Source organism: Haemaphysalis longicornis, unplaced genomic scaffold (genome assembly GCF_048455015.1).
Source record: "Haemaphysalis longicornis isolate Haplotype H1 unplaced genomic scaffold, Haemaphysalis longicornis Haplotype H1 scaffold_3, whole genome shotgun sequence".
In the NCBI taxonomy this organism is placed as follows: Eukaryota; Metazoa; Arthropoda; class Arachnida; order Ixodida; family Ixodidae; genus Haemaphysalis; species Haemaphysalis longicornis.
The window spans coordinates 170,046,888-170,058,521 of NW_027526335.1; the positions used below are offsets into that span (position 1 = coordinate 170,046,888).

The 11,634-nt window shown below is 48.3% G+C and overlaps 1 protein-coding gene across 1 annotated transcript; it reads left to right on the top strand.

The window, feature by feature from the left end:
• Positions 1-3,141: 3,141 nt before the first annotated feature.
• LOC144175705 (uncharacterized) lies at positions 3,142-4,976 on the top strand. The gene has a single exon (XM_077704743.1). It carries the CDS (start codon positions 3,331-3,333, stop codon positions 4,468-4,470), a length of 1,140 nt encoding a protein of 379 aa, XP_077560869.1. The 5' UTR covers positions 3,142-3,330; the 3' UTR covers positions 4,471-4,976.
• The last annotated feature ends 6,658 nt before the right edge of the window (positions 4,977-11,634 follow it).

The following is an 11,634-nucleotide window of genomic DNA, read 5'->3' on the forward strand; positions in this document are numbered from 1 at the left end:
GCTCAACTTCGGGACAGTGTTTTCTGCGCGGCTGAAATCCCATCTTCCCAAGTCTCGGAGGACATTCTCCGGTTCGACTCCCAGCAAAACATTATTATTGTGAGTACCCCCGCCCTGTCGAGGGCAGAAAAGTATAACAAGATCAGGGAACTCCGAATTGGCGAAGCCTGCTATGCGACGTCTGCCTACATTGCTCCCCCCGAAGATACCATCAAGGGAGTTATTCATGACAGACCCAGCTATGACACCGCTGAGGATATTACCCGCAGCCTCGTGTACTCAAAGAATCCTACAGTACTCCAGGCCCGCCGCATGGGCAAGACAAACTCTGTGATCATCGTCTTTGAAGGTCAACGGGTCCCTTATTTTCTTTACTACCGTGGTGCGGAATACCGCTGCTTCTTGCATAAGAAAAAATACGAAGTGTGCGCAACCTGCGGCACGGTAGGACACCGAATGTGTCCGCACCCTAACAGTCAGTGCTGCAAAGCATGCGCCTTCCCAAACCCATCCGAGGATCATGCCTGTGAAATCAAATGTGCCATATGTGGAAAAGATCACCCGACAGGAGACAAAAAATGTGGTCACAGATACAGGACCCCCTTTGTGCTCAGACAGCGCCAACGGTCGCGACAGCAACGAGATCAACGAGGACCTCAGCATCTATCGGACGTCTCCGATCGCCAGCAAGGAACTTTCAACAGTGCCCAGTGGTGTGACGAGGACAAGAAACAGCACCGAGGCCGCTCCAGCTCCTTCCCCAGGCTCCGCCCGCTCCATCCGGGCCCTGAGAACGGAGCAGCGGCGAAGGACTGTAACCGCTCGCACTGCTCTCGTTCCAAATCCCGCCGTAAGGGAGGACATCGTGAAGCCTCCCGTTCCGCTTCCCGCTCGAGTCACATGGTCGACGTCTCCGTGCAACCGGCAAAGGTGAGCTGGGCAACTCTGGACTCTCAGCCCGCTCAACACAGTGCAAACACACACAACACAAGCATGACACTCCGCTCAAGTCCTTCCTTAGAGGAGGAGATTACACGCATTAAACAACTGCTCGAGACTGTCATTGAAGAAAATAGGCAGCTCAAGGCGGAAAATGCTCAGCTCCGTGCTCGGTTTACTCCCTCCACAGGGCAGTCGCAACAATCCGCCCCTCCAGCAGACGCACCTACCTCAGTTGAGTCTAGGCCTCTATCTGTAGCGGTAGTCTGTGCATCGGAGGAAGACAGTCCCCCTACCAAACGAAAAGCCGGGTTACCCCTGAGCCCTCCTTCTCAACAAGAAAGTCTCACAGAACTGGAATCGAAAATCGAAAATCGGTTTGCCAAGTTGGAAAGGATGATCTCCACACTGGCAAACCCACTCACCAAACAACACACGACTCTGAACTCCAAAGTTCTGGCTTGTCTAGGAAGCGTGTACACGCTTCCTAGACAAGCCTCTGGGGCTGGTCCCATTAAATTCAAGACTTATCTCTGGCTCCCCGTCAGCGAAGGACTCAAGACCCCTGACCCTACTGGCAGTCATCATGGCGCGGACCAAACATCATAAAGAATACTGCATCTGGCAGTGGAATTGCTGAGGGTTTCGGCCCAAACGAGGAAACCTTCGGCAATACCTAAACACACTAACCCCTGCAGAACCGGATGTTATTGCACTCCAAGAGTCTGGCGGCCTGGCTAAACTATCTGGCTATCGCTCTTTCAGCGCCGACCTCCCCGGTATCAAGCAAATTGTGGTTACTACCCATGTCAAACGCAATATGCCGGCCATTCAGCACTATACCGGTGTCGACACCGTCGAACATGTTTTACTCGAACTCCTCTCAGACAGAAAGCGGGGAAAGGGGGGGGGGGGGCGGTAGTCTATTTATTTTAAATGTCTACAGCAGCCCCAGTAAGCATCACAATTTCGCACAGCTTTTCCGCAAAACACTAGATATCGTCAAAAAACAGATTTTGCTTATAGTGGGTGATTTCAACTCCCCGCACTCTGCTTGGAGTTATAAGAGAGATACAAAAAAAGGCAGGCTTTTATGGCAGGAAGCCCAGCAACTAGGCCTCACTCTTCTTACCGATCCAGCCTATCCAGCCCGCATTGGCAATAGTGTCACCAACGATACCACCCCCGATCTTACTTTCGTAAAAAACACGCGAGATACCATCTGGCAGAACACGTACGAGAACCTTTGCAGCGACCATTATATATTGTCTATAACGATCCCTTCAGGTCCGCCCCGCCGTCTCGGAAAGCAGCTTCGAATGGTGAACTGGGACACTTTCCGCCAACTTCGGGAGGCGGCGGCTGAGTCGGATGCCACTAACATTCAAGACATCGAAACCTGGATATCCGAGCTAAATGACCATGTAAACACTGCCACGAAGATCATTCCCGAGGAGGCTCAGCTCCAGCAGGTAGACACTAAGCTCCTCCATATGTGGGAGGCTAAATCTAGTATCCAAGCCCGTCAGCAAAAACAAAAACTAAATCGCCCGCTACGTCGACGGCTTGCTCGCCTCAACCGGGAAATCGAAGAATATGCTACCCGCCTCACGCAACAAAACTGGCACAGTACCTGTGATCGTATGGATGGCCAAATGGGGGTATCGAGGACCTGGAACACCCTTAGAAGCCTTCTTGACCCCGAAAACAATAGGCTCATCCAACGTAACAACCTACGAGCACTGTTGCATTCTTTCGAGGGCACTGACAGCAATTTATTGCATGATATACAGGCACGCTATATTAGCCCCAGCCCGCCCGATCCCCTCCCTGAGTATACGGGGAATCCCAATCCTGAATTCTTGTGATAGCGTTGTTGCGAAGAGTTCCTTTTTGCGGGGCGAGTTCTTATGCACCTGGAAGCTTCCCATAAAGTTTCTAGGCTGAGGCGTGCAACATAGACCGAAAGCTATCCATTTTCTCTTATCCGTGAGGCTAGATTATCTGTCTTATATTGCTCCTGCAGAACCGAACGACGATTCACGAAAAGAAGATAACACGTCGAGCCTGATACACTCTTGTATTATTTTGCTGATGTTATAATCAAAGTCGAGAAAGTTTGGTCCGTTTTGGACTGCCGAGGAACAACTCAAAATTGCTCTGGACAGGCAAATAAACAGAAGACGAACCGTCGTTGGTAGTACAACCATGAATCCAATCCGTTCCAATCCAATCTGCAGTTTTTTGTGTTTATTGCGCGTGTGTCCGGCGCGTTCGGATTCGAAGGATGTGTTCTGCTTCTGCTCGTCATTATAACTGTGCTGCCTGGATTACCATGTAAGAACGCCTTGGTTTTCCCGTTACCGAACCCGCGACCTCGGCGTGACAAGCATGCCCCCCAGCTGTTATGTGCCGGGTTGCTCGGATTTGACACGCTACGTCCGCGGCCAGAAGCGCCACTACTTTCGACCACCGAGGGATGCTTCGCTGCTAACCGCGTGGCGAAAGGCCATCGGTAGGTCAGACGACAAGGAACTCAACTCCCAGACGCACGTGTGCCACATTCACTTCCGCCCCGAAGACATCGTGAAGGAGTTCGTCCACGACGTCGGCGGACAGAAGGTTGTCATCCCGCGCGACAGGTGGACCCTCCGGGACGGAGCAGTTCCAGTCATCTTCCCCTCATACCCGAAGGTCTTGGAGAAAAGTTCCGTCCAGCAGCAACAGCAGCGCGGGTTTTCAGTTCCGCTTCGCACGTACGGAAGCTCAGTTCACACGACGGTGACCACGCTCGACGGACCGCTAGTCGAACAACATCCCGTGCCCGACACAGCCCCGAGGGAACAGGACGACAGCAACACGAACCATCTAGCGTCGCCACGCCTGCTCTTCGATGAAGTTTCGGTGCTAGCACAGCGGGCAGACCGCTTCCGCGGATGGTCTGTTGAAGAGACAGAGGACGACTCCGTCGTGTTCTTCAAGCTTCGCGTCGGGGACGACGAGGTAGCAGTACTCGACAGAGCTGTCGTCGTAAAGCGCGACATGCAGGTTTCCGTGAACGCTGGCGGTCGGTTGGTTCCTCTCAGTGTGTACGAGCACATGGACGGCGCGCTGCTCAGCTCGCTGGAGGGCCTCGAGTGCTTCTTGGACTACGTGGGTGGGCTGAGGGCGTGCGCAGGCGTCCCCGCCGGACTCTTCCCCCACGTCCAGTCGTCCGCCTCGGCATCGAAGCACGGCGCGTCGTGGCACCACAAGACGTGCCCGGTTCTCGTCCGCGCGCGCAAAGTGTGCCGCGGCTGCAAGGAGCTGCGCAAGATGTTCAAGAGGCGCGTGGAAAAGGTCTCCCGCGACAAGGCCCTCCGGCGCAGGGTTGTGCGGGCGATCGAGAGGAGGGAGCGCATGAGGCAGGAGCTGTACGCCATGCGGGAGGAGGTTCGCAACGTGAGCAAGCACCTGACCAACAGGATGCTCAGTGTCGTGCCGGCCGAGCACAGGGCTGCCGTGGCGGCCGCCCTTAAAGACATGGAGTGATGGCCGAGAGCACGGCTTTTGGGACCGTTTTAAGTGTTGTTTTGTTAATGGCAGTGCATCGATGCGTTTTGTGCGTGGAGTGTCTTCGTCTGTGCTTGTGCACAAGACTAGTGCCTTTGGGAGTTGGAAAACATGCTTGTTTGCTTGCTATTTAAGGCGTGAAATGGATGGGTGAAGTAATCACGAGTGCGCAGTGATTAAAGCTTGGGGGTTGTTACGTATGGTATCCTTGTGTCTTAGCATTCCAAGTGTAATCTTCACATTGGTATGCAAGAAAGGTTATCCGAGCAAGTGTTCGTAACAGCTCATTCATGAGGGGCGCGGTTGACGCGGAACTATTGGCTGTACTCAGTGCTATGCGACAAAAATACCCAGTATTAATCTTTCAAATCTTAGAGCATATGTTACTCCCTATAGGTTTTATGCACTGCCCTATTGACTGCGTGGCAGCACTGCTTGCATGGTGGCTTTCTTTACTCCATTTCTACCGTTAAATTCGGGCATGCGATCAGCACTGTCCCCAACACGAAACATGGTTAGCGGTTTGGTGTTGGCAAGGTACTTTGTGGGGGTACTGTTTCTGTGTAGGACAGTGTGGTGTCAAATCTTTCATCTTGCACTTTGTCACATGCTTGAGGCCTTATGCAGTGCTTGAACTTTTCACCATTGAAGCCTGCCGGCGTACTTGACACTTTCGTGACTGCGGAAAAATCGGTTTGTTTTTGGGTAGTCCAAGAAATATTCTTTTCCTGCCACAGAAAATTACTGAGGCTAAGGCGTAAGGTATGAAATGATTGAAGAAGGATAGGGCTTTCCAGCAGTATTAATTTCAAACATATTCATTACGAATATTATCAAAAAATTGTCTAAAGAAAACTAACAAAACAAGAAAGAAATGATGAAAACATCAGTGCTACTTTGCACAGGGAGGTGGAGGAGGCAAAACGTTTTATTGAGCAAAAAAAGAAGATGGTGGGTGGCGTCCTGAGTTCAGGAAGCCGCGCGCTTTCGCAGCCCAGGTGGCCTGGTTGATCAGGCATTGCTGGTTCTCCGGGTGCAGGCTGGTCAGTGCACGTTCCCACCGCTCAGAGGTAAACAAAAAAAATTGAAATATGCACTTTGAATACAAGGACTTTACAGAATAATACTGCAAATATGAGCTCTGTAAGTACAAAAGTTATTTACATACATACAAAAATATAAGCACTACCGCGCCATGCCACCACGCCATGCCACCACGCCATGCCACCACGCGAAGCAGTTTCTCGATGTGGAGAAACAAAGGTTGGCTCCCTCCACTGTGCAACCAGCGCCAAGTGGTCGCACCCGAACGGAGTCGACACCCTGCAGTTAAAAGCTGTTACCTTTAGAACAGGCCGGATATGTTTACATCAATGCGGCAGCGATAGAACAACCTGAGGAGAAAGCGAAACTTGTTGGCTGATACCTGCTGACGCTCTGGGGCGGTTTGACGCACTTTTGCCATCCATATTGAAGTCTGACGAATTGAAGTCGTCTGACGTGTCTGTGCTGCTACCATCATACAGAAATTACAGCTCAGATTCATCTAAATCCATCAAAATTTTTCATTTCCATGGAGCATTGGCAAGCGGCATCAATGCAGCAACTGAAGCCACGTGTGACCGACCGCAGAGGAGCTTCAAAAATCACCCCACGATGGAGAAAAGAAACTTGAACACGGAACTGAAAAAATACTTCCTGCTTTACCCTTCGGGTGGCGTTAACTGTCGAGAAGTGCTCGGAGAGCGCCAAAATTTGAATTTGTATTCATCGATAACGTACTATCGATGGAAATTGGTGCGGTCACGGAAGTGTTAGTGGATGATATGAACCCAATTGGGCATCCAGCCTCGACCTAGCTACTTTGAAGCGCATCGATGTAATCATGCTGCACCAAACCACTCGTCAAGCGGTTGTAAACTTTCAACAATTTCATTGCTTTCAACTGCTTCATAACGACATAATACTGTTTCATCTACACCAGGGAACACTTAAAAATTATTGTTGATTTTTTTGCCCCAAGTCAGCAGGTCATTGCCGGCACACTTACCTTAACACGTACATACCTCTCACAGTCATTTATCCTGAGAGACTTTGAATAATTGTCTGGTTTTATAGAGGGGAGGATGATCACGTGTTCAATGCAGTGAAACACTGTCACCGTAGCGCCTTCCTGTCTCACACAATCCACAAAAAGTGCACAACCAGTCCTCGGCAGCAAGGTAACCGCAGCATCTCATCACACACGTACTGCCATAAAACTCGCTGGGAGTGTGGGTGGAGAAATTTTCATAGCTTCAGCTGGAGTTGTTTGAGGCAATGCAATGCAATAAATAAGGAAATGCAGCGCACATGAATGACACTGAGCTAGTGTGAAACAAACTGTGTTGTCCACACTGCTGTTTGCGCACCTGCGTTTACCCGTACAAATGGAGTCTGCACTGCTTTTCAAGTAGCACCGCTGTGAAACAATGTGGCTGGTGCAAAGAGCCTATATCATCAGGCATTCAGCTTGAATCTTTTTACATGCATTTGGCTTACTATGTTTCCACGTGTGTCCTTTCTCTGAAATCAGTGCCCAGCAGTGCTAGCTGAATGCCTTACGGCTGGAGTCCCTTCATTTAGAGAGTGAAGGCATTATTACATTGATTACACCAGCTGACCTCACTCATACACTCTTTAAACTCTTTAGTCTGCCTGTAGTGCTTGGTCTTGACTCTCACATTACCAGGGGCTCTTTTCTCAAGCAGCTGGCTTGCATTGAAATCATCTCTCTCGTTCACACCCAATGAGTCCGTGCCATGTTGCAGTTACCTAGTACTGCGGCCAGCATGGTACTGGCCATTTGTGAAGGGCTATCAAAGTGATAAACAATGTTTGCTGAGCGTGCTCCAGCTCTACCTCTGTTTATTGGGGGCCAATAGTAATGTTATCGTTTCCTTTTTTTAGGGGCTCAGGCTGTCAGCGGCGTCGTTATCGTCGTCTCCTGTAGTCACGGTACTAAAACACTGGGGCACTCGTTTACCCCTTGCGCTAGAACGTAACGCACACTAAAAAACACACCAGGACACTGGTTTGTGTTTCTCGCTAGAACGCTTTGTGCTTCAAAGACAAGAGACTTGCAGCAAAGCTGTATACCTCTACCCCCCAATGGTTTCATCTCCGTTGTCAAAAACGCCAAGGCGCCAAGAATACACCTGTACACTGCATGACTGCATACTTCGCCCCTCCTGACATTTCGCGTTAGTGAAGATGGCCTGGGATTTTTTCTCGATTTTTTTTTGCTCATCAACAGTTGTTTTTGTTTTACTAACACACTTCATTTTTGGTGCTCAAAGTGCACAATTTTATTTTCGGAAATTTCAAGTGCTGAGTAATTGACTGATTGTAGGGTTTAATGTGCCAACGCAACGCAGGCAATGAGGCCTGCCGTAGTGGAGGGCTCAGGATTAATTTTGGCCACCTGGGGATCTTTAACGGGCTCCAAAATCTCGTACACATGGGCGTTTTGGCTTTTCACTTCCATGCCGGAAATCGAACCCGCGTCCTCGTGCTCAGCAGCGCAACGCCTTAGCCACTGAGCCACCACAGCAGGTCAAATGTTGAATGTAGGTCATTGTTATATCTGAAGCTCACTTGAGGGAATTGTAGCCTTACATTACCGCGTCCTGTGAAGCTTCACCGAACACACGAAACACAACACAAGCTGCAATGTTGTGTGAACTTCGGTTGTTTAATAATCAGAGCTGGAAATGCTGTTTGAAGCCAGGGCTTCATGTCACAATGGGATTAAGCAATGAAAAACTTGGATGCAAAAGCCTTCGAAACCATGGAACACCCAAAAACAGGCATGTCCAGGGAAGAAATGACTGAAGTCTTCACCTGCCCACCAGTGGCAGCGCACAGTTAGTAATCACATTATCAACAAAAAGAATGCGACTTATTGAAGCCAGGCCGACGCAAATAAAGGCAGTACAACCAGTGTATTTTACATTTGAGAGTCCATACTTTATTTATTCACTGGAGCATCAAGATGTGTTCTCAAACAGCATGGGGAAATGCATTTTTGGATGCTTAACACTCTGAAGCAACCCAATGGTTTCTTCAGTTTTGCTCTAATGGAACCCCAGAGATGTTTTTAGCTTTCCTTTCTTTTGGGAAGCTGCTTTGTAACTAGGGAAATTTTGTAGCCCCAAACAACACGCCTTGAAGGCCTACACACTGCCTTGTTGTGCTATGTTGAGAAAGCTGGGAAAGCTTTCTGGGAAAAACTAACTGCGGGTTCATTGCTTGATATGTAATACATGATTCTAATTCCCATTTGGATGCGGGTTCGATTCCCGGCCGTGGAAGCCGCTTTTCTGATGGAGAGAAGAAGCAAAAAGCGCCCGTCTGTTCGAGATTTCGGCGCACGTTAAGGATTCCCAGGGGGTCAAAATTAATCCGGAGCCCTCCATTCCGGTGCGCCTCATTGCCTGTGTAGCGTCGGCGCGTTAAACCTCATACTCAAAACCAATCCCCATTTTTCTGTGACATCAACATACCCATCGCTATCACAGGATCGTGCTGGTTTCCGCATCTTACTTTGCATTTGTGGGTCATGGACTTTGTTCCATCTACTGGAGTGGCACCTAGGAAATTTGAATGCCCATGGAAGTGTGCCTTGCAAGAATTATTTACTTATTTATTTGTTATGATGATGTGAGGGAACTGAAGAATGCCACATGACGAGTGAGGAAGCTGGCGGCATGGTAACAGGTGAGGCTTCAGCTGAAGCTGTGTTTAAAGCTGTAAGCATTGCAGGTGTGAACAAGGTGCAGAATTATGCAGACTCAGGTGAAAAATATCCCTTCTGGTTTCATCTGGTTCCAGTTCAACTGGTTTATTGGACAATTCCCAGATGAAACCAGTAGCCACTGGAACCAGTAGGACCAAACCAGTAGTTCTGGGGCCAGTAGGACAAAACCAGTAGGACTGGGACCAGTAGGGGTAAACCAGTAGCATCTGGGACCAGTAGTGTTCAAAACCAGTAGCAACTGGTCGTACTCCTTGTGGACCAGTGGCTACTGATCCACAAAAACACAGATGATTCTCAGACAGGGCACTATCAGAAGGCACATGAAAGATAAACTGCTCAGGAACATTTCAGTCCCAGATGGGAGTGATTGTAGCCTAGTTGGAATATAACAGAAATCATTCGCAGCTCATTGCAAGCTAGTGCCAGTCATGATTTATATTGAAGCAACAAGTACGGCAAATAAACTAAAACATTTTATTAGGTTGATAAACTTTAATACTACAGTTTCGAAACAAGCTGTGACCTGTTCCTTCCAAAGCAGGATGGCTGGGAAGTGAATAAGATACACAATGTTTAAATATACACGTGGTCCTACCTTCGCGGCCTAACGAACAGCAGACCATGGCACAACAGTAAGTGCACAATGACGCTTCTTCGGTGCAGGATGAATGTATAAGGAAGCACTTGTTGTGACTGCACAGCTGCAACACTTCTGCAAACCACTTGAATAAAAGTGGCTTGGAAGCACAAATGAAGACTTTCATTGTCCGCTAGAACCACATTGAAGAATCCTCATCGAAAATATAAGGACCAACAAACCAGCGCCGCGATTACTCGACTAGGTGATGCTGTCGCTCAATGAATAAATTGTTACTAACGATGCAGTTCACTCGTTTAAGGTACAGACCAACTTGCACTCTTTGTAACTCGGTGAACTGGACTTGCAGCGCAGTCGTGCTTCACCGCCATTTTGAATATGCATTCGGCTTAGCTTGGTTTGGCATGACTTCAAAAACAACTCCTTTAATACAATGTTGCCAGCAGCGTTATGAGGTCGACTATTAGTCAAGTTTTTTTCTGCATTACAAGTTCTTGTCGCCTTGCGATATCCAACATTTGTGCTAATTGGGTGTATTATGTTGGCCAAGTATTCACTGGTGGCCGGGAGAACATTACGTGTAATAAAATTATGTAAACGCGGCGCAGAAAAAAATTCACCTAAATATTTTATTAGCTGCATGAACTGCATTTAAGGGAACATATTAGAGCTGCTCAGGCCGTAGCAGGCTAAATTTGTGCCTGCCCAATGCAATTAAAATTCAAATGTGTAATCAAACAGCTCTCTTCTAATAGGATGATTGATTCACAACCAATTGCGGTGTGCCAAAGTTGCAAATTATCATTCAATAACCCCGCTGAAACTCTCTATCCTTGTAAAAAAAGCATGTTGGTTAAGACTCTGACATCGCCATAAAAGGTAAAAGTTATAGTTGCTTGAGAATGAGGGCCCAAACACTGTTTTATTAGCAGAGTTCTCAACAATAACCCGGACGTAACTGCAACTGGAACTATATTTTATCCCAAATACAAAAATTTACATGACGTGTAACTTCAATTTAAAACAATAACCTATCACCTGGGACCAGTTGAAACCAGTTTGATGTGGTCCCAATTGAGACCACATGAAACCACTAGCACACCAGGCTGTTGCAACTGGGACCAAACTTGAAACAGTATTCCTGGTAACTGGGCCCAGATGAAACCAGATGTGTATCAGGCCATTGCAACTGGGACCAGTTTGAATTAGTTGTCCAGAAACTGGGACCAGATGGAACCAGTAGCACACCAGGCCACTGACAACTGGGACCAGTTCAAACCCAGATACACGGTAACTGGGACCAAATGAAACCAGTAGCAAACCAGAACACTGGCAACTGGGACCAGTTGAAACCAGTAACCGAGTAACTGGGACCAATTGAAACCAGATGCCCCACATGTGGGACCAGATGAAACCAGAAGAAAACCAGTAGGGCATTTTCACCTGAGGAAGTTGTCTTTTTGAATGTGCATGGGTGATGTATGCATGCGCACATAAAAAACAAGATCCGAGTGAAAACTAGCAGAAGGTTGAGAAAATGGATGGTTTGCGGCTATTCTCAATTTTCTTGCTCATTACACCTAAATAATAACAAAAATTGGTGCTTACGTAAAAAATTGCTTCCGCGAACCGTCCTGTCTCCCAGACCAGAAGACTGACCTGCCCCTAGTAGCGATCACTAACACGAAACCATCAAAATTTTGGCGTGAATTTAGGTAGGCGCACTCAAACTCTGTAACCTACAGCC

Bases quoted from the DNA above. Each gene is read 5' to 3' on its own strand.
- LOC144175705 (XM_077704743.1), top strand. From the start codon at position 3,331: ATGCCCCCCAGCTGTTATGTGCCGGGTTGCTCGGATTTGACACGCTAC.